At 39.5% G+C, this 24,160-nt stretch overlaps 1 protein-coding gene across 1 annotated transcript in view; it reads right to left on the bottom strand.

Moving 5' to 3' along the window:
- Window positions 1-24,160, bottom strand: part of TRPM6 (transient receptor potential cation channel subfamily M member 6) — a 138,020-nt gene that overhangs the window by 39,803 nt on the left and 74,057 nt on the right. Inside the window, exons 17-25 of the mRNA XM_070431486.1 lie at window positions 23,113-23,341; window positions 21,128-21,280; window positions 17,867-18,013; window positions 14,899-15,027; window positions 12,810-13,061; window positions 11,360-11,534; window positions 11,028-11,142; window positions 7,677-7,870; window positions 4,489-4,621 (exon numbers count right to left, since the gene is read on the bottom strand). Coding sequence (XP_070287587.1) covers window positions 4,489-4,621; window positions 7,677-7,870; window positions 11,028-11,142; window positions 11,360-11,534; window positions 12,810-13,061; window positions 14,899-15,027; window positions 17,867-18,013; window positions 21,128-21,280; window positions 23,113-23,341 — 1,527 coding nt within the window. The remainder of the gene's footprint in view (window positions 1-4,488; window positions 4,622-7,676; window positions 7,871-11,027; window positions 11,143-11,359; window positions 11,535-12,809; window positions 13,062-14,898; window positions 15,028-17,866; window positions 18,014-21,127; window positions 21,281-23,112; window positions 23,342-24,160) is intronic.

Below are 24,160 nucleotides of genomic sequence, written 5' to 3'. Positions count from 1 at the left end.
ATGAGGTGTCTGTATTCCTTAATAAATCAAAACTTTTACAAATTGTTGCAAAAAAAAAATTTATAAGGACTCCAAAGAACATGAACAGACAATTCACAAAAGACAAAAAATAAGGAAACATAGTAAAATAGTCAACTGTATTAGTTAAGCAGCCAAGGATGCAAAATTGGGGCATTCAATTAGGCAACATATATAAAGAATTTCACTGTGCTAAAGAACACAGATATTCTTTACATTGTGAGATAAAGTATTATGAAGCCATTAAAATTCAAACTTATGCTGTTGATCATTTCTTTTGGCTATTTCTAACAGTAGGGGTAAGGATATAGATGTTAGTTATGTTCTGCAGTATATACTTTTAAATGTGGTATGAAAAACTTTGTAAGTAGAGAAAATAAAAGTTAAAATATGTTTACAAAGACTGGTTAACCAATTCAAGAAATGTTTTTGATGTATAAGCTTGAAGCGGGGAACAAAATACAAACGTATAGTTTTAACTAAAAGCATAGAGAAGGCGAAATGGAAAGAGACCAAACTTTTCACAGTGGACTCTGGCTTATGACATTGTTCTTTCTCCTCACCCCCACCCCCATTTTATTATTTTATTTGGAGGAGGGAGTAAGCTTTCCAATTTCTCAATAATGAAAATCTTTGAGAAACAGGAATAAAGTAAAAACAGTAAGACAGGGAATCCAACCAACAGTGTCATGGCTGAGATGACCCTATGCAGAAACACAAAATGGTCCCCAGACTTATTTGGAGACTGGGAGAAGCTGTGATTAGTCCGTGAAGAGCTGTATCAAAATAGTATTACACATCCCCTCTCAAGAGCCCCTCAAGTCCCATGGTTGAGCAATCTCCCATTTCTTCTCTCTGGCAGCTTTGCACATAAGAAATAAATAATAACGAGGGTGGCATTTTCCATTTTTGTTATCGTCTATGTGGGTGGCACCTTCTCTTCTTGTGTCTGCCATAGAATTCAACTTCTACAACTCAATGGAGGCTTAATAAATGCTTCCTGACCTTCTGGAACCTGCAAAACTAGAATTGGCAATGCTGATGAGGGAAAGAGCACAAAATATATGTATATTCCCCTCCAAATATGCTTAATTAGAGCTTCCCATCCAGTGCACTGTTTCATCTAATTCAAAACCAGTACAGTCTGAACAGCAGTAATGGAGACTCATTAAGTGCCATTAGCAGCAGCCACATTGCATGGACACAATAGAAACCAGCAACCATTCACAGCAACAGGTAACGTGCTACAATACAGACCTGTTAGACAAATAACCTGGTCACCCTCAAATCGGGTCCTCTGGCTTTTACAGGCACTTATTTTCTAAAGCATTATGTCCTATGAAACATATTTTAATTATATTCCTCAACCGTCAGCTACATTAATTTAATCTATCCTTTCAGTCATTCTGACACATGGAGCACATTCTTATCATTTTCGTTTCCCCTGTGCAAGGTTTGAGGATGGAGGGTAGACCAGGATGGGTTCTTGTTTTACGGTGGGCCTTTGGACAAAATATTTTAAAATGATATTATAACAGGTATAATTATAGTCATTATGACAACTGTAATCTTCAGTGAGTGGTCATTACGTGCCAGGCATTTTCCAAAGGCTCTACACTATTCTCTTATTTAATCCACATACCAACCCTACAAGGTAGTCATCACTATTATCCCTTTCGTGAAAAGAGGACAGGTCACATGGCCAGTCACGTGATCGGTGACAGAGTCCGACTCCGCATTCAATGGCGTGAACCATTGTGCCCCTGCACCTCTCAGCAACTCAGCTGGGATCCAGGCAAAGTTCTCTGGGGGCTCCTGGAGTCCCATGAAGTGCTAAGTGAATTACACCCATGTTTTCCATGCTGGGAGGTGTTTGGTCACAAATGTTCCTCAATACAGTTTCACAGCCAAATAATGACAGACCTGCTCAACCTGTAACTCTACTGAGTCACAACGCACTTTATGTTAGTGTGTGAACTTTCTAAAAAATGTAGCATTTCCCAAATACAATGGACCAAACATGCTTCCTATGGAGAAATACCTAATGAACATCTTACTCCACAGCGCAGAGAGGGAAATGCTGACTTATACCACTACATCAAAAGGCAGCCAGCATTCCACATAGAGAAAATAAGACATAAAACAGACCTAATATGTTCTCCTTTTCCACTTTCGCAGCTCACTTCATTCTGTAAGGACAGGGCTGATCTCTGCTCTCAAGCAGATAGCCCCCTGATCTCCTTGCCCTCCCTCTGCAAATGACTGTTCCGCTACCTGAGAAAAATATTCTTCCCTCCCTCCCTCCCACACCTCATTTTTGAGCTCCCTGAAATGACCTCAACAAAAATAATCGTGTAAAAGCAGGTTGGTAAAATAGCACTATCAAGAGGGAACATTGATTATGTGTTGAAGTTAAATTAGAGCTTCCTAATTACATTGTAGAATCCTTGAAAGCATCTAGAATATTTTCCAGAAGCTACATATCCATCTACCTTCTAATCCTTCTCTATTTGATCCCAAGAAAAAAAAAATCAGGAGCCCTGGGCAGGTGGCTCAGTTGGTTGGAGTGTCATCCCATACACCGAAAGGTTATGGTTGGATCCCTGGTTGTAGTGCGTGCGGGAGGCAACCAATCACATAGATGTCTCTCTCTCTCTCTCTCTCTCTCTCTCTCTCCCTCCCCCCCCCCCCACCTTGCTCCCTCCCTTCTACTCTCTCTACAAAACCAATGAAAAAAATATCCTCAGGTAAGGATTCACACACACACACACACACACACACACACACACACACACACATACACACAATGAAGAAACACATTTAACTTCTGTTGATTTGCTTCCAGTTACAAGAGCAGTTCTGGCCAGTGTTGTTCAGTGGTTGAGTGTTGACCTATGAACCAGGAAGTCACGATTCAATTCCTGATCAGGGCACATGCCCTGGTTGCTGTCTCGATCCCCACTAGGGGGTGTGCAGGAGCAGCTGATTAATGATTCTCTCTCATCATTGATGTTTCTATTCCTCTCTCCCTCTCTCTCTTCCTCTCTCAGAAATCAATAAAAACCTATTTTTTTTAAATGCATGCCAATGCATGCTGTCTCCCTATTTTAACCCAACGCTGGGTACCCACAATTAGCAGTACATCCATAATAGTTTGGATCCTACTAGTTTCTGAATGTGTTCACTCTTGCAACACATCTCCTCTCTCCTCAAACCTCTGAATGGACTCTCTGCACTGTCCCCCCAAAGCACACATGCCCACAGGCGCTCTCAGCTGGTCACGTTACTGTGAGATCCGTGTTCCTAACCCATGCATCTCCTTCACACTGGCCACGTTCTCTCCTGGCCTGCTCCTCCATGAAACCCCTTCTCCAGGATTCCATGTTAGCAAATCACCTCCCCTCTCCTCTTGCAGCTTCTCCTTGCTGGTGGATCATTTCCAAGACCATCCACACTACTGTTATCACATGAAACAAAAGAAAAGAACTTTATTGTGTCCCCAAATCCCTCCTTGCTTCCCTTCACAGTAAACCTTTCCACAAAAGCTGTAATTGCTATCTCCACTTCTTCTCAATTCTACTGCACAGCTAACTGCTGGTCAGGCGCCCTGAGATCCTCATGACTCTCCATGCAACCAGCATGGTACACTGGACCTCCTCCGGACCTCCCTGCAGCCCCCGGACACCCTTGCTGCTGCCTCAGGTGCCTGCATTTGCTGCTCCTTCAACCAGGTGCACCATGCCACCAGGTGTCTCTGCCTGGCCCACCGCCCTCAGTCTCTCTCCTCACCCACCTCAGAGCGACCTGCCTGCACCAGGCTGCCCAAAATTGCCCAACCCACCCCTCAACTCTGACAGACCCCTTGCCACTATCGTTTTCCATCTATATATATATATATAAAAAGCCCGTGGCCATAACACCGTAATGCCGTAACGCCATAATGACCAAACAACTGGTCACTAGGAGGTGCATTGATGGGTCTCGCTGGCGCGGCGGGGCTGGGGTCCCGCCTCATGTGGTGGGTGGCGGCACGGCGGACACCGGGGTCCCACCCCCACAGTGGTACGGTGGGTCTGGGGTCTCATGCAATTTCGCACACTGGGCCTCTAGTTCCTTTATAATAGTACTGTAACTTTCTTCATGGCTCTTTTACTGCTGAACATTAAATTACATATTTCTTTTATGTTTCCTTTATTTTTTTTCTCCTCCACCCCCTCACTCCTCCACATGCACACACTAGTATGTAAGTCCTATGGAGGTAGGGACTCTTGTCTCTTATTCACCATTCACGTGCAGTAACTAGATTTAATAAACAGGCATCAATTACATAAACAGTATATGTTACTAGAGAACATTTTAGAGAATCCAAACCTCTGCGTTTCGAAAGTAGATCTTTGTACCCTTTTAGACATTCTAGTAGAATCAGGTTTGGGTGGTAGTTTGGGGATGGAAAATACATTCATCTTTTACCTTTCTGCTGTCACTCGGATTCGTTCCTCACAACTACAATTCAGACCTTCCGTCTTCTCATGGAAATACTTTTCCACACACTGTTCTTCGAAATCGTGAAGTTTTTTCAGATCCCCCTTACTCAGGTAGAGTTCTGTGAAAATAAGTATGTTACACAAAAATAATCATGATTCACCTTTAATAGGATTCTGATACAGTGTGTGAGCGGCTTCTCTTCTACTTGTGCTGTAATTTGATAAACTGTAGCTTGTATGGTAAAACTTTGCTGCCTTGTCAGACTGTATTCCTTGTATTAATGGGGATACAGGATATAGGAACAGCTGGAAACGTATGTCTGGGTCTTTCCTGTTTGTCCTATTAACAGGCATGGGAATCTGAAGATGACTCATAGAGAACAGACACTTCCTCTTCAATATTTTAGTAGGTTAGAATGTTTTTACACATCAACAAAAATTCACTTCTGCTCAGTGGAAAATCCATGTATAAATTTTGACTCCCACAAAACGGATGGTCCTTTTCTTCCCTGGCAACTGTTTTATCATTCAAAAGGACAATAAATAAGCTACAGGTTAAAATCAAGGCTAAAAGACAAAGCCTTTATCTGAAATTAATCTGTAAGTGTAAGAAAGCTCGACCTTCTTAGACTGAGTGTGCATATACTAAATTCTATTGGAAAAAGATACCTCACTATCCGTCAGTCACCGATGGAGGCTAGCCCCGCTCCCTGACAGAATTATAATTCAACTCCTCAAAAGACACAGACAGCATTTGGTGATGCAACTCTACATCAAACTTCAACAGTCATTCAGTCTACAAACTTGGCTGTCACTCTGACCTAACCAGAAAAAATACATCTTTTGAGCAAGTTTCCAGCACTTAGAAAATACAAAAATGGTGTTGAAAAGGGGTAAAAGTGGAAGGGTCTCTTCCTTCAATCATTTCACTTAAACTAGAGAAACAAAGAACCATCAGAGTTCTCCAGAATTTATTAGAAGTGAAAGTGTTCCATTATTTTCCCATATAATAAGAGACAAACATATGAACTTCAAATTGAAAAACACAGCTAAAAGAAAACAATATCCAAGTGCATAATGTTTTCTGATTTCATGGCGTGGAAGATTCAAATGTTAAAAAAAAAATCCATTATCTCCCCAACTCTCAATATCTGTTTGCATTAAAGACTCTCCTATGAACAAGAAACTTTACAACTGTCATGACTTGAAACTCCTGTGCATTCCTGAGAGCAAGCAATCCACAGAGCAATTCCAGTGACTGGTGCCAATAGTGGCATGTGGAGCGTTCTTGGAACTGTCCGCCAGGTGGCACTGCTGCCCCATATGCACACATCTTGATCCTCAATACAGAGGAGTGGAAGCAATCTCACAAAATTTAGGACTTTTCCAGAGCTTGGAGTGAAGAGAAAATTTACTTGAGTTTTATACCAGATTCATCCGATAAGCCCAGACCCAGCTGAACCCAGGTATGGTGCTAGGAAATCTGATCAAATCCTAGTTAATTCCAGGATCTCTCAAGTGGTTCACAATCTATTAGGTTGTGACAGTTCTGCAGCCAATGACTGGGATGGAGCTCTATTAAAAGCCTAAGAATTACAGTATAATTATAAGCCTTTAAATTCACTTCAACTGTCTTTGAATTCCTTACAAAGATTGAATCTCTGGTGGGGGAATGGAAAAGAAAAAGAAATCTCCAATGTGACTCGAGAGGAAAAATACTTCACATAACCAACAACCAGGAACAAAAGAATATCACCCTGTCAACCCTGCAGTAACACCTGTCCCCCTAAGGACTCAATGAAATGAGCAACCTCCTATCTGAAACTCCTGGGACCAGGTGTGTTTTAGTATTTAGAATTCTGTTTCTAGTTTTAGGAAAGTAGAAGAAGCGTATATTCCACAAATGAGTAAAACACTTAGAGTAGTCCCTACAATCAAACACATGACTATTTCTGCAGCAAAACTGATGAATATTCACACTACAGGGGTAATGAGAATAACTGGGTTCACATTAGTCTTCTAAGCAACTTTTACCCAAATGAGTCTTCCCACGACCTACGAAGAAAAAAGACCTCCCATTTTCAGAGGTACTTTGGATTTGCAATTTGTGATAAAGGATTGTGGATTTATGCCACCTATTTCCTCTACAGAATTATCTAGAAATGGACCTGGTATCAATTGTGGGATTGCTTGAGAGGAACTACAGAAGATCTGTAAAATCACAATAAGGAATGTTCTCTTGTGAGAATTAGTGTGACAGTCATAGCATGCAGCCAAGATATGGTATAGCAAAATGAACTAGGGAAATCTCAAAATATGTAGACATAAGCTTTGGAGAGAGAGAGGGAGAGAGAGTTAGGAGCCGGCATCCAGAGATCGGCTACTAACCCGGCGGCTACTAACCCGGAGGCAACGACTCGCAAGCAGTGCGACTGCAAGAGCCCAGAGGAGACCTGCACCCCTCCACGGAAAGCAGATTCAAGCAACAGAATTGCTTCTGTATCCTGAGCGGTAGTACTTGGAGATGTGAAACATCTATTCAGAAGCACCTCCACGCCCAGAAGTACGAGAGAACTATGACTGGTTAATAAGTTAAACAAAATGTCTTGTTTATCGATTTTCCTTAGACCCGTGGTCGGCAAACTGCGGCTCACGAGCCACATGCGGCTCTCTGGACCCTTGAGTGTGGCTCCTCCAAAAAATATCACGTTCAGGCGCGCGTACAGTGCGATTGAAACTTCATGGCCCATGCGCAGAAGTCGGTTTTCGGCCTGGGCGAGTCCATTTTGAAGAAGTACTATTGATATTTGGCTCTGTTGACTAACGAGTTTGCCGACCACTGCCTTAGACCATGAATTTCCAGGTCAGCAGAGAAAACACAGGTATTCCATAAATAACACCTGTGTAAAAACATAAAGCCTTTACACATTCAAACAGAGATTCTGTTCCTACCTATTCCATTCTTTCAAAGTATCAGTTAATCAAAAGGCACTATGATCACACAACCACAATGTGTTTCCCTAGACCCAGCTCTTCAGCTGACACTCTGATGTCAGTGACTCCCCAGAGCCTTCCATCCTGGGCCCTGAATTTCACTGGCAATGCTCTGGTGTGCCTACACCTTGGATCTCCACTCCCTACTCTCTTCCTCCTGTCTCATCAATGAAAACTTACTTAATCCAACATCACCCTCTTCTTGGTCACTTGGAGCTTGATGATGGCAAAGGCGGCGAAGGAAGAGGCCAACATGGCTCAGCAGGATGAACGGTGGGGGCAGCCATGGCTTCTCATGGTAGGTCATGATGTAGCGATAGCGATTGTACTTCCACAGTTTATTTGAAATGGATTTCATATCTACATAAACATTACTGTAAGTTGTAGAAAGAGAGGGACAATGTTTTAATATAGAACCCTGAAATAGAACAGATTTTTTTATTTTTCAATCAAATTTTATGATTGATTCACCTGACACATTACCAGCAGCTAGCCAATGAAAATAATATCCATTGCATTTCTAATTCTTCTTGCACCCAACAAAATACATTAATCACCTTCTACAATAAATCATGCTAGTAAGAATCAAAAAACAAAGTTAGAAAATACAATCAAAATGAAGAAAATGCTAACATTACAAATGCAATAAACAGAAACTGCCCTCTGGAACTTAACACTATTCTTGGTTCACCATCCCTTCTCATATAAGCTCCTTTCAGTCCATAATTCATCATTCATGGTAAACAGCTGTAATGTTCCTATATAAGCAACCGTATGAAGAGATTCTCCTAAAGTCAGATGTGAGAACTGCTAGAATAATCCTACTTAAGGCACCCAGACAACACAATATTAAGAAGAAGAGACAGAGAAAAAGCATCAATTCATCCTAAAATAAATCAATAAGTCTGTATTTAGAAGCTAGATATATTATTTAGATGAACTTTACAATAAAAGTAATTGCTTATTGGTAGGTCACCTTGGATTTTCCCTTTAATTAAATCAATTATAATATGCCGACAGTGCAAAAAATATATCCATATTATAAAACTTTCAATAAAAGTTGTAGTGGTATAGTAGTTATTCAGTTATTCTAGATAATATATCATCTTTAACTACTCGGCTTTAAGTCTATAATGTGAGGAGGCTATAGCACAACAGAATGTCCATCTTAACATTGCACGTAGACTAATATAAAATTTAGTCTCTTGGGAGAAAGATGGCAGAGAAGTACTTGTAGGGCAGCCAAATTTATATATATATATGTGTAATACTAAAGAAAAGGAGAAAGCCAGCTTAGGATAAGAGGATGGGGACATTTCATAAAGTAGAGTCCATAAAGTAGATGAAGAAAACGGATGACTGGGTTTTAATAGTTCTCAAAGTGTGGTCCCTGAACCAGAAGCAACAGTGTCACCTAAAAACTTGTCAGAAATGTAAATTCGCGGGCCCTATTCCAGAACTATGGAATTGGGAACTCCAGCGTGAGCATCATAGCAACTTGTAGCTCAGCAAGCCCTTCAGGTGATTCTCCTGCATGATCAAGTCTGAGAACCACCAGATTACATGCTACTGCCATTCCAGGTTTGACTACGGTCTGCCCAGCTGCAGGTACAGATAGCCACAGTGTATTTCAGATTCTTGGTAATTAATTATAGGTACAAAGAATGTGGGAAGGGCCCCAAGTAGTCAGATCTTGGCTTTCTCAGCATTCTTGGTCCTCAATTGTATTCATCTCTAAAGTGAGGAAATTGGTTCATGTGAGGATTCTCAACCTCTCTTGACACCTGATGTTTTTGAGAAATAAAAATCTAATGCCCTTCTCTTAATATTACTTGATATATCAAAATATAGCAATAATTACTAATCACCAATAAGTTTTAAAGTTCATAAAATGCTGGAGCTACAAGTGATAATAGCTATCATATAATCTTGTAAAAAGCAGGAAGGTATGTCCTCCTCATTACATGCAACTCATTTTTTCTCATTTATTTTGCCTCCCTCTAGCCTTTATCTTCTCTACTTTCTTTACTTACATTTTATACATTGATTTCCCTTTTCTCATATCTTCAGTACTTGGGATAAATTCAAGCAAACAAGAACACCAACTTGTCCTTGATGAGCTTTATGTCTATCTGAGAAGACAGATAGACATAAAAATACAATACATAAATTATAAAATATATTTGTATATGTTATATAAGTGGGTAAGAAAAACGAAGAGTAAGGAGGAGCAGACATGCCAAGGAGACAATTGAAGGAAAGGGGGCTGCACTTGTAAATATAATCCTTAGATTAGACCTAAGTTAAAAGGGGACATTTGAGCAAAGACTTGAGAAGGAGTGAGGGAATGAACCACACTGATGCCTGGGAAGAGCATTCCACACAGAGGGAACAGCAAATGTAGACACGCCTGTGTTGCTGAGGAGCCAATGTAGTTGGAGAGAAATGGATGAGGGGAAGACAGTGTGATGTGTGATTTGAAAGGTAGAAGGGAAGTCAAATCACAGGGAGTCCTCTAGGTCATGGTAGGAACTTCAGCTTTTACCCAGAGGGAAATGGGGAGCCATTAAACAATTTGGAGCAGAGGAGTGACATCATTTGATGTATGTTTGTAAAGGGTCACTGTGTTGATAATAGAATATAGGGCCACCACAGAAGCAGATGAATAAATTAGGAGGCTCTATGATAGCAGTGGGGTAGTGAGAGGTGGCTGGATTGATGATCTATTTGAAGGTAGAGTCAACAGGCATTCCTGACAGGTTTCAGTTGAAAGTACTAGAGGCATTGAGAATGAATCCAAGGTTTTTGGTCTGAACGATGGAAGTCTGACAGAAACCTGTGGTCTTCCTCATAAATTTGGGAAAGACTACAAGTAAAATGGGTACATGTAGGGAAAGAGGGGAGATCAAGAATTTGAACGTTACAATTTTTAGAAGTCTATCATATACTTGCCTGGCCACGAAAGGGGCAGTTGGATCTACAGGACTGAAGTTGGGGGGGGGGGGGGGGGGATGGGGCTAGAGATATAAATAAGGATTTGTCAGCATATGCAGGAAACTGATCAAGATCACCAAAAAAAGCGTGAACAAAAGACAAGCAAGGTCTGCCCCCAGGGATCTTCTAATGCTTCTAATGTTAAAAGGTTAAGGAGAAGATGACCCAGAAAAGGAGACTGTAAGTGAAAAGTGATAGAAGAAAACAGTATGAGACACATTGGGAGCCAAGTGAAAAAGGACATCAAGTACTCCTTAGCCATCTGTCAACCTCACCAACTGTGATTCTTCCATTATTCTAATTATTACTTCATTACAATGCATAATTCCTTTCACCCCACTTTTATTTACTTCCATTTATTGTTTTTCTCTCCTCATGCTCTACTGCCTTCCTAAGGGTAGTTTCATGCCCATATTTTGAAATACGGGTCACACAAAAACCAAAGGTTACACACTCAAAATATATGTGAATCTACCCCAAATACCTGCTCCCATTTTTATTTCAACAAAATAACCATATTTAATTAAAATAACCTACTTGAAGAAAGCAATTAACAGGTTCACCATGATGATATATTGCACAAAGAGGTAGACAGCTTGGAGAAACGGAGTAAGAAAAGAACCAGGAGGGCAGGACGTCTTGTTTGAACAAACTACAAAAAAAAAAAAAAAAAAAAATAGCATTTAAAAGAAGGAGATAAGATGAATCACAGCCCTATGATTCTAAGTAAATATTTAGCACATTAATTTAGCAGAATACCATACGTTTTTTATATTTTTTAAGATTCAGGTGATTACTTTCCAGATTTTTATTTGACTCTGAGCATCTACAAAAGTTCAATTCTGTGGCGGATGAACTCTGCCACGCACCGTCTATTTCTGACGCGTAGACTTCTCCGTACATCATCCAGTATGGCTCAAACACAATGTCCCGCGCGAGGCTCCAAGACGGGGGCTCCTTGGGCGAAAGGATGGCCTTGCGTGCCACGCCGAAGCTCAGCAGGACTATGGCCATTATGATCACAATGTAGAACATGTTTGCTGTCTGCAAAATAGTACCGCACAAGAATTTTACCACAGATTTGAAATTTATAGTAAAACAAATAAAACACTAGCAACCATCATGATTATACCTGCCAATAACAGGACTGTCTAGTCATTGACCAAAATGCCCTAATCCATGCACAGCTGGCTTTCCTTTGGCTAAACCACTTTGTTTTTCCTGCACAGTTATGTGTCTCATGCCACCATGGTCTATGGAATAGCATAAATTTGCTAGTGGTAGAGAATCGTGCTTCTTTTCTTAAGAAGTAATGAAATGTGAACAGCTTGTGATTAGCGAATATCCAACTTTTCACCAACTGGGCCAGAAGTTAGAAAAAGAAAAAAAAACAGGGATACTCAAATTAGTAAAATGTGGGGAGGTTTTTTATTTCCACAATTCTCTAAGGACATTTGTTAAATACAGGTGTGGGCAAAAGTAGGTTTATAAGAGTTCATATAGAAAATAATACAATGATCTATACTAATAAAAGGGGAATATGCTAATTATACCAGGTCAACTGTACATCTTCTGGATGTTTGACTTCCTTCCAGGCAGTTAGGGGTGATCAGGCAGGCAGACAGAGTGGTTAGGGGAAATCAGGCAGGCTGGCAGGGAAGCAGTTAGGGGGTGACCAGGTCGGCAGGGGGGCAGTTAGGGGACAACCAGGCCAGCAGGGGGGTAGTTAGGGGGTGACCAGACTGGCAGGGGGGCAGTTAGGGGGCAACAAGGCCAGCAGGGGACCAGTTAGGGGGCAACCAGACCGGCAAGGGGGCAGTAAGGAGGTGACCAGGCCAGCAAGCAGAGGCAGTTAGAGGCAATCAGGCAGGCATGTAGAGTGGTTAGGGGCGATCAGGCAGACAGGCAGGCGAGCAGTTAGGAGTCAGCAGTCCCAGATTGCAAGAGGGATGTCCGACTGCCCATTTAGGCCCCATCCCACAGGCAGTCGGACATCCCCTGAGGGGTCCTGGATTAAAGAGGGTGCAGGCTGGGCTGAGGGACACCCCCCCCTTCCCTGGTGCATGAATTTTGTGCACTGGACCTCTAGTTAACAAATAATAATAAAAGAATAAATTCTGTGCATCGTGTACACATAACTGTAAACCCACTTTTGCCCCACTCTGTATGAGTTTGTGGTTATAAGAAAGCAGTGATGAAATGATCTTATTTTCTGTGCCTCTATAAGTAATTTCAAAACTTAAACTATTGAATGTGAACCATGAAAACAGGCAAAAGCATTGAAAAGAGCACCAGTATACACAAGCAGGCAGTACTCACCATTTTTGCAATCATGGTCACATATGGACCTGCATGTTGGTTCACAGCGAAGAAGTCCAGGAGTCGTGAGAACCAGAATATGATGTCAATGCAGTAGATGAGCCTTCCTGCTGTGTGCAGAGGAGGGTTACCCCACCGCAGGCCGAAACCAACCAAAAACAGGCCAGTAGCCACAGTTTCCATGAGGTTCCAGTACTCACTAATCCATACCTTTACCTTTTGAGTAAACTTTTCAGGTTCTGAACTACAGACCTAAAAGGAGAACAAACAGGGGAAACTTAGTGCATGGTATAATTCAAGACTCTCATCAATATCATCTTCTTTAATGTATCAACTGCTTCATTTAGACCAGTGGTTCTCAACCTTCCTAATGACCCTTTAATACAGTTCCTCATGTTGTGGTGACGCCCAATTTCATTGTTACAAATTGAACATAATTAAAGCATAGTGATTAATCACAAAAACAATATGTAATTATATGTGTGTTTTCCGATGGTCTTAGGCGACCCCTTGTGAAAGAGTCGTTCAACCCCCAAAGGGGTCGCGACCCACAGGTTGAGAACCTCTGTTTTAGACAGTAATTTAAATGCTGCCAAAAAAAAAAAAAAAAAAGATCACAAGAGGATTTTGAAGACTTAAGTTAGCCTTGGATAATTATTTAAACGACTCTATAAATATATTTTAATGTCACTGTTACAGATAGTCAGCTATTTGAAACCCCAAACAGAAGGTTTTTTTGTTTGTTTTTTAAAAAGGTAGTGTTTCTAGCTTTCATTATTCCTAAACTAACACAGGGAAACACCTAGACATTTTAGAACTTAACATTGCAATAGATCTATATAGCTGCAATTCCATTTCATGAGATACAGTACAGCACAAAGAAGACTGTTTTGAAACCAAGGAATTCTGTAATTTGGTCCTACTACTGCTCTCTAGTGAGTTGTTGAAAAATTACTCAGAATGTGATATTAGAACTCACTATTATAAGAAATTACCCTGCAACAGAAGATCAGACAAACTGAAATGTAAAATAAACCTATTTTCCCAGAAGCATAAAAAGGGTAGAATTCAGATAACGTTTTTTTCCTGAATAGTTTTCTAAAACCTATGAACCCAATAGTAGCTAGCAGACTATATAAGTATGATTACTCAGAATGTATTTTCTGCCGAAACCGGTTTGGCTCAGTGGATAGAGCGTCAGCCTGCGGACTGAAAGGTCCCGGGTTCGATTCCGGTCAAGGGCATGTACCTGGGTTGCGGGCACATCCCCAGTAGGAGATGTGCAGGAGGCAGCTGATCGATGTTTCTAACTCTCTATCTCTCTCCCTTCCTCTCTGTAAAAAATCAATAAAATATATTTTTTTAAAAAAAGAATGTATTTTCTTAATATATAACGTTGGTCACTAGCTCTAGGAGAAAATCAATGTATGTAAATGCATAGGCATAGAGGTACATATACATTGATATCTAAAACAGTCTAAGTTATAGCTCTATGTGATTGCAGTTATAACTGAATGGGAATATTCTCTCTCTCTTTTTAAGTGACTCATTGCAAACTAAAAACAAAAATTTCATCTTGTTTTGTTTCTTAGACTACTTGCCCTAGAAGGATTTTCAGCTTCAATTTTCAAAGGTATTTAGCAGAATCTTTCGAAAACTATAAATGAATTCTTTACCTTTGTTCAACTTTGACCATTTACGTGCCACTCTGTAATGAACTGATAATAAGCAAGTAATGCTAGGCTATGAACAATCAATCTTATAAAAAAAAAAACAACAACCATACATTTTCGGGAAATCAAAAAGTTGGACAGTCTAATAAAAATTAGATAGCATCTCTCTAGGACTGATAAACGCACTAAGATGTTCTTTGAACTACTTTCAAAGAACAGCAACCAAAAGAAAGTATTTGGCTAGGACAAAGGTTTGCGATCAGAGATTTTTCCCTAAATACCCTCCCTGCAGCACACAAATCAGAATCAGCACTGTCTGTCTGCCTCTCACCCCTGACCTGTCCATTTTCATCACCAGAGCCCAGAACACCTCTAGCAGAGGGATGCAGGAGACAAGGGGAGAAGGGGCAGCTCACCTCTCTGACTTTCTCAATGGCGTTGGTGAAGATGTAAATGATAACGAGCCACTCCTGCACGCTGGGCTGAGGCTGCATCTCCACCAACACAGTGAAAGTGAACAGCATGAGGAACGCCAGATACGCCATCTGTGAGGGGGACACACATTCCCTGGACGTGAGTCATGGTCGTAACAGAGGAGGCCGAGCAGACATGGGCTGAGCTGGGCAGATACACACACGTGACCTTCAATGAGATAACGTGAAAATACAACCGGGACCACCCTCTGGTTATTGATAACCTAATATCGAGGAAAACACAAGAATCCAGCTATCTATTCTAGTATTAAGTGACAGGTGTGAAAGTCATTGTTTTCAAATGCATGGGAAGGGGTCGCTGTCTTGTCCTGTGAGCTTCTGACCAGAATTTCTGGAACACTGCACATTCCAGAATGGGCATTTTCAGGCTAACAGCAAGCCCAGGCTGACTCACACACCCTCCCCTCCATTTAAATATAGAAAACGTGTGTGTGCCAACCACACCAAATGAGTAGTGTCAGTATGTGCCTATTTCCAAATATAATACATCATGGCATTTACTACTGCTGGGAGTTTTACTTTATGTTGATTAAAACATTCCGGTTAGTGGAAAAGTATTGTCCAGCTTTAATTACATTAAAGATTGTTGATGTTTTGATTTCAGCACTTGACCTGACACAATGGTAGACATTCAAGAATATGTTTAATTACTAACTGGGTATATTAAACATAGATTTCCAAACTCTTCAAAAAATTAAAATACAGTAAACACACACATACATATGTACTAGTGATAATAGCTTTGTAATCTTTTCCAACATTTTACCTTAATATATATTCCCGGAAGTAAAAGAGCTGAGCACACACATTTAAAACTGACACGTTACCAAATTGCCCACCAGAAAATTGCTATGATCACTAACAATGAGATGGGGCAGCCCTTTATATAGCTTCAGAGACAATACACAATGCTAACTGATCAACACTTACATTAAAAATCCCAGGTAGGTAGAGAGAAAAATGGGTGTATGTGGGTGGGTGTTCATCTCACAAGAATCATCTTATTTTTAACTTACATCCCTATTTATAATATCTTTTTTACTAGTAGCCCCACGTAAGTTTTATCAGTCTTCTAAGTTTAGTTCTACATAGAGAACAGTTGAAACCACTTTTGATTTACAATAGTGATAGTATATACCAGTGGTTCTCAACCTTCTGGCCCTTTAAATACAGTTCCTCATGTTGTGACCCAACCATAAAATTATTTTCGTTGCTACTTCATAACTGTAATGTTGCTACTGTTATGAATCGTAATGTAAATATCTGATATGCAGGATGGTCTTAGGCAATCCCTGTGAAAGGGTCGTTCGACCGCCAAAGGGGTCGTGACCCACCAGTTGAGAACCGCTGGTATATATAATAGGTGGTATTTTAGGCAGGCCTATGATATTACTGCCTATGAGCTCAAGAGCTATAGTAGAAATGCCTATTAAAGTTAAGGTAAAGTCTATTAATTCTATATTTCGCTGGGTCTCTGTCTCCAAGTCTGAATATGTTTGATGATCTCTTAGGGATGTAAGATAATAAATTTGTTCTATCAAGAAGTTATTTTTTACATTTTAGTCATTATTTCATGGTGGTCAGATACTGTTGATTGTGATATTGGTGGTATTGCTTCTGACTCTTTCTCTTCCCAGTTTTTAAAAAATATGTAAAAATGTTTACATTTTTGCTTTTTCATCATAACATTTATAACAAGACACGGTTTGAATAAAGCACACACGCTGTAACCTAGCATAGCAACCTGACAGCCAAGACTAAAATTCCCGTGCTCACCGTTGGTTATGGTGGGAAGATGTGGCTGGCTTATTTGTTCTATTTGTTAGCAGTTTTTTTGTTGTTGTTCTATTTGCTTTGCTCCTGTCTCTTAGAGTCCGAAAACTGTGAATTTCTAAGGAAAGAAACATTTGAATACTCTTTCTCCAATGATGGGGCTATGGTTAAAATTCTCTCAGAGCTACTATCAGAGTCTCTGGGATATTTTATTTCATATTCACAAAAATGGTGAAATACCATTTGAAAGAGATTTGACTTTGAAAAACAGATGAAAGTCATTCAGAGTTATGTCCTTACTCAATAATTATATAAAATCCATGTGCAGTTGAGCAAGTAAAGATTTTGAAATATAATACTTTAAGCAAAAAATAAATAAATAAATAAAAATTAAAAATTAAAAAATTAAATTAAATTTTAAAAAAGATTAAAAATTTTAAAAAAAGATTTTGAAATATAACACATTAAGGCAAATATCCTTTTACAGTCCCAATTCAAATGTTTTAAATTTTAGCCATGAGTAATTTATGTATAAATAAGCATTAGAAAAATAATGCTATTAAGTAAAAGTTAAAAGCAATCAATACATTGAAAGTACAGGTCAGTTTTCTCTGTATCTCTGTCATCCATAACAGGTTTTGTATTTGTTCATACAATTAACCTTCTACACTTTTACTGTTCTCTATATATTTATAAACATGTCTTGAAGGGAAAAAAAACCACACTTGCATTTTCTAGATTACACACTATTCCTACAGGGGAAAAAATCGACTGAACTGCTGACTTTTTTGCTCCAGCTGGAGAAAAGAATCCACCTCACCACCGTGGTTAATCGTATTGTGCCACTAAGCTTGACATGCTCAGTCCCAGCCTGCCAATGGGACGCACTCAGCACTTGAGAAAGAAGAACATGCTTGTTCCCTCACTCTCAAAGTGGGAGAGCTCTGTGCTAACTTTTACCCACCTCCCTCCAATCTTCTTTTCTACTCTTTGGTCCTTCCTCCCCACCCCCTTTTTTTACTGCAATTCTAGATTTTATCACAAGTTGACAAATCAGGCATATCACCAATGTTAACATTAGGGATTAACCATGATAAATTGTTACAATGAAACCAACCGTATAAAACCAAAACTTGACAATTGGAGCACTGTAGAACTCATAGACCTTCCTGGTCAAGGGAAGGGTCTGGGGACCACTCCTAACAACAAAGTGATGGTTTTCATCTAGCTTCTCATCAGGGCCCCTCTCCATATCACAGTCTTTCTGTAAAATAAACGAATAATTAATTGTCAGGGGCTTATCTAAAATATGAGCATACTCAAGTATCCAAAAAAAAGATCAAAAACATATGTAATAGACATATCAGAAATTAACTGGCACCCACCTGCCAAATTATAATCTTCATCTTCAAAGGAAAGGAAAGTACATGTATTAGATAAGTCTTTGAGCAGGTAAGGAACACAGGGTATTCCTGAAATGCAATCTGAGTCTCTAATAATCAAACCTACTCAAAGTTAGGGTAGTAGCAAGGATTTTTTTAAAATATATTTTTATTGATTTCAGAGAGGAAGGGAGAGGGGAGAGAGAGATAGAAACATCAATGATGAAAGGGAATCATTGATCAGCTGCCTTCCGCACACGCCCTACTGGGGATCAAGCTGGCAGCCCTGGGTATGTGCCCTTGACCGGAATCGAACCTGGGACCCTTCAGTCCACAGGCTGACGCTCTATCCACTGAGCCAAACCAGCTAGGGCAGTAGCAAGGATTTTTTTTTAATATATTTTTTATTGATTTTTTACAGAGAGGAAGGGAGAGGAATAGAAAGTTAGAAACATCGATGAGAGAGAAACATCGATCAGCTGCCTCCTGCACACCCCCCACTGGGGATGTGCCTGCAACCAAGGTACATGCCCTTGACCAGACTCGAACCTGGGACCCTTCAGTCCACAGGCCGACGCTCTATCCACTGAGCCAAACCGGCTACAGCAATAGCAAGGATTTTTAAATGGTCCCTGTTCCTGTTCCATTTAGTCTCCTTTATCAGTATTTGGAACCACGGATATTCATAAAATTCCCACAAAATCAATAACCAATAATATAATTATTTTCAGCCTATAGGAGGGCAAAATTGACAATCCCTGATAACACATCTGTTCCAGTTCCTAAGGAAGTTGGATGCTGAGTTAGTTTTGGGATTCTGGCTTCGAGAGCTTCTCCACTCCTTTACAGCAAAGGTTCTTTCCCTGAAGTTCATGGACCCTATGAACTTCATGCAAGTATTTGTGTTGTACATGCATTTTTCTAGGGAAAGCATCAAATCTTTCATCATTTTCTCAAAGGGTATGTGTCAGCCCAAAAGGATTAGCCCTGCAGGTGATGAGTAATATGTATCCGTGTGGCAGAGAAGTGTTTGCATGAAAAGTGACTATACAGGTGCCCACTCAGGAGAGCCTTTAGAAATAGCGGCAAAAAGAAATAAAAAGAAAAAAGCACCTGCAGCCTGGTTGCTTTTGAAAAGAGGAAATTCAGGGATAATGAAAAAGAAGCCAACGAGATTTCACCCCCACTCTATAGAGTTTTGTGTGGTTTTAATTTTTAAGTAGAAAATGCATTACTTTTGTGATTTTTTTAAAAATTAAATAAAAAGAAATGCTATCCAATGCCTCTCAGATTAGTACATTTCTTCAATCCATCCACAAAAGATCTCTCTCTAGCGTTAGATCCGCAAGATCAGCAACAGTTTTTCAAGCTAAGAAATATCTCACATTTTGCCTGTTGTCCATATAATTGCAGGGAAATGTAATGTTGAGGCTTCAGCATCTAGAAGGGTTATGTCAATGCCTGATGTGAGTGTCATTCACGTCACTTTTGGCAGGAGAAATGGGGTTGTAACTTAGAGGTGCAGGAACAGACCTGGTTCCTGACAGGTCTGAACCAGCCCACAGTTAAAATGGCTTAGAACATATTACAAAGTCATCATTTACTATGATTTTAATGACATCACTACCACTGCAGAAAGACCCCAGAAAGCAATTTAAATAATGACCTTGTTATTAACTTCCCTTACTATTTTTTCCAGGAGTGTTTCATTACGTCTTTAATTACTCTTGGCATTTTGATATGGATTATGAAGTACTAATTGATCCTAACTCTGAGCTGAATTCAAAGATGTCATCTTCTATAACAACAACAAAACAAAACAAAAACATGGGAGTATAAATTTAAATTCAGGACTTTTTTCCCCTTAGAATAGGTAAACACCAGAATATTTTTCTTACCTTTTATTCTACTCAAATCTCAATATCTCTCTCTCTCTCTCTCTCTCTCTCTCTCTCTCTCTCTCTCTCTTGCCTCCCCCATCATCCTCTCTCCCTCTTCTCTTCTCTCTCAAATAGGGATCTGATACCAGCAAACACACAGAATAAATTTATAACTACAAAAATAAGCTCCACTACAATTCATGCCTACTTTCTACTGTATTACAGTCACAATTCCCACTTAATGATGCTCTGATAAAAATACATTTTTATTCAATTTTTAAAAATAGTTTTGTGATTCAGCAATATGTCTAAGACTAAGCTCATCTTTCCTCTTCAAAACCTGCTCTTTTCCCAGTCATCCCTAGATCACTCTAAAGATGGTCTTGTTTTAACCATCAACATCTCAGTAATATTTGCTATCTCCCTCTTGCCCAGGTCCCATGTTCAGGCCCTATTTGACCCTTCGTTTAAAATCTCTTTTCTTCTCCACACCCATTGCTACTAACCCTGGATAAAACCCTTATTCCTTCTCACCTGGATGGTCACACTAGCTTGTTCTCTCCCTGCATCCAGTAGTCTTCTTGCTGCATCATCCTATACACTGGAGGCAGAATAATTTTCCTAATAGATCACCTTGCCACTCTGGTCATACACGGTCACTGGCTCATCATTACCTACAGAATAAGAACCATATTCCTTCATAGGATATGCAAGAGTCTCCATGATCTAGCCTCACGCTGTCCCAGCCACACCTGCAAATATTCCCTCCTTGTTCCACGTCCACCATAACCTGGACTCTAACCACACCATACAACTTATGATGCCTGGCATACACCTTGCATGCCCTGCCTCTGGGTCCCTACTTGTAGTCTCCCTCCACTGAAATGCTGTTTTCCCTCTCCATATCCTCAAGTCACAGTTCAAACACTACCTCAATCATGAGGCTGCCTGCAGAAATGGGATATTGTGCTTAATTATACATGGGAGTTAAATTTATCATACATACTATACTTGGCCATTCTATAATGTGATTGTTAAATAAATAAACTTGGTGCATGTGTGCACTGTGTGCAGTCAATACCATGAGAACTCAGTTTACGACGACAGTGCACTAACCATACAAGCATTCTCCTCGGTACTGCTGGGGTTCTGGTCACCATTATGCCACGTAAACTGGAAATCCTGGGACTGGGGAACATGGGACATCTCCGCTTTGCTTTTAAATTCCAACGTCAAAATGGTGGGTGGCAAAAGAATACTTATGATGATCTTTAAAAGAAAACAAAGCAAAATACGTAGTAGGGGTTAAAAAAGGCACAGTATTATTCAAATAACAAAATTAAGATTTTAGTGTATATAAAATGTCAGACCCATGGCCAATTCAATTGATATCCTGATTCTATACATACTTTTTAACTCAACAATTCCAATTCTAGAAGCAACTCCTCGGAAATACTCATGAATGCATATATGGATAGAGATGTTCGTGGTAGGGTTATTTGTGATAGGAAAAAACTGATGTCAACATAAATGTACACCTATAGAGGGTAGCTGGTGTGGGACAACCTAACAGTGAAACATCATATAACCATTAAAAAGACAAAAGCAATTTTGAGTATGATGAAAAGGTATCCAAGTTATATTAGGTGAAAAAACCAAGTAAAAGAACAATACAGCATGATTCCATTTTCGTAAAAAAAAAAAAAAGACAAAATATATATGCATATACATATATTCATTTAAAGGTTTTAAAATACATACATAATAATTCCCCGTATCCACAGTTTCACTTTCAATTTACCCACAGTTAACCATGGTTGAAAATATTAAATGAAAAATTCCAAAAATCAAACAATTTATAAGTTTTAAATTGCATACCATTCTGAGTAGCGTGATGAAACCTCAAAATATCCCCCTTTGTCCCACCAGGGACGTGAATCATCCCTTTTTCCACAAAGAGGAATCTATGTGGAATAATTTATGATTGACTTTTATCTAATTTCTGCAGTCTCATTAGTGGAATTAAAATGTGCAAGCTCTTTTACATATTTTATATCTTATATCTTTTATTTCTTTGTGTTCTCTATAGTGTATCCACCAAAAAAATATTTTTAAGAACAGTCATTCTATTTGGGACACACCATATTTTTAAGATCTGTAGGAAGAATAAAATTAAAATATAAAATATAGTCTTACAGCGCTCTTAAGGCTCAGGCTTTATCCCCTTTTTTCAGTTTCATAAGCACATGCATTTCTTTTTTAAAAATTTATCTTTTTTATTGATTTCAGAGAGGAAGGGAGAAGGAGAGGGAGAGACAGACACATCAATGAGAATCATTGATTGACTGCTTCCTGCATGCCCCCTAGTGGGGATCAAGCCCAAAACCAGGCATGACCAGGAATCAAACCATGACCTCCTGGTTCATAGATTGACACTGAACCACTGAGCCATACCAGCTGGGTAGCACATGCACTTCTTAAGCTTAACCATAATCTAAAGCTATAGGCTTAGGTTTAATGTCAAAAGTTAAATGTCTTTAGTAGTTAGGTGATTACTCTTGATAATTCAAGATGAGAGATGAGGCCAAACTGTAATAGAACAGAAGAATTTGGAGATAGTGGTGTGAACAAGTGTATTTGAGGGCACCTTTATAAAACAGCCATTTATTCCCTGAAAGATCACATTGAATGAACAGAATAACAGAAACTGCTAATTTTATTTAGTTTATTATTAGTTGCTATTCTGAAGCTGAGCAAAATTTCACTTAAAAAATCTCATTTATTTCTGTTGTAATTATCAGCGACAGCAGTTTGCTACTAATGTAATCTTGCATATGTTTGCATATGTTTTTAACGTCTTCTAGCCACCTTCGTGAGAATGCCTTTGTGTTGGGACAGAGTTAGTACGATTATCCCACTTTTTAAGAGAAACTGTGGTCATAGGAGACAAAGTAGTTGTCAGGTCTCAGCTCATCTTTAAGAATCAATGCTATTAACTGGTTTTCTGAAGATATTCTTCTGGAACAAGGAAAGAAATGAACCCAAGAGTACAGACCTTCAGACAAAACTAATATTAAATTCTATAAAGCAAGTGAAGGTACCTTTAACCAAGAGATCTTCCTCATTTTCAGGCGACCCATCCACATGTCCGTCAGTAGCATTTGAGTACAAGTGTGCGAAACAAAGGGCCGCAGCCCTCCGGACACGGCCAGTTTCAAACAAGTAGAATTGCTCCAGTTCTTGAGTTCATAGGTCAGCAGCTTCATGGCCATTCTCTCATTCTGCTTGAATGCCTTTTCCAGCACGTCCAAGGCAAGCTGGCCAAACTGCCTGTAAGGACACAGTGGTGAGTCACAAAAACAAATGCAGGTGAGAAGCCCGGAAACATTCGAAAAGATAAGATCAGAGACTCAGAAGAGAGCAGGCAGCAATTTAATGATCTCAGCTTGCAGAAGTGATTGTAAAGGGATTGCTGCTCAGGAAATGGATTGTTGTCCCTTTCTTGAAGGAACAGAACCAGAGGGCTTACTTCCATGTGGCAGAGAATCTGTCCACACCAGCAGTGCCTGAGCTATGCCTGGAAGAAGACACTTCACAAAACAGGCAACACAGAGCTTGGTGAGGGCTCCCTGATAAGACCTACTAAAGAATTTTTTATGGAAAATACTGTTCAAAACTGGCTAGCAATTAAGGGAAACTGTGGAACTACTTTTTAAAAAAGATTTTATAAAATATACAGATGACTTCAGGAAGAACCAGACCTAGAGACATTTTTTTCTGGAATTTTCTGGAAGGTTGTTTTCACTGAAAAGGAGACACTATCATTCTCTGGAACTTTTTAAATCAAAATTATAAAAGTGTTTCTATTAACTTCAGCTTCCATTTTCCTCACTACTATAATGCTTTCACAATAAAAAAAATCAAAAAACGTTTCTAACCTTTCTATCTTCCAACAGCACACTCTGGTTCTTTAATATATAATACATTTATTTGTTTTTCTGCCTGAGAGATACTTAAAGTAAACCACAAGTTTGAATTTAACTTAGTATCCAAGAGTTTGAGAGTTGAGAGGGACTTTCTAAATCATTAACTGGACATTTTGCAATGAGGAAACTAAAGTCCCAAAATCTACTCACCTGGCCTGCCCAA

The sequence above is a fragment of the Myotis yumanensis genome, unplaced genomic scaffold (genome assembly GCF_028538775.1).
Source record: "Myotis yumanensis isolate MYYU_CA2020_CCGP unplaced genomic scaffold, mMyoYum1.0.hap1 SCAF_12, whole genome shotgun sequence".
NCBI lineage: Eukaryota > Metazoa > Chordata > Mammalia > Chiroptera > Vespertilionidae > Myotis > Myotis yumanensis.
The sequence above is the reverse complement of the archived record's forward strand: the minus strand, read 5'-3'. Positions and strand labels throughout refer to the sequence as shown.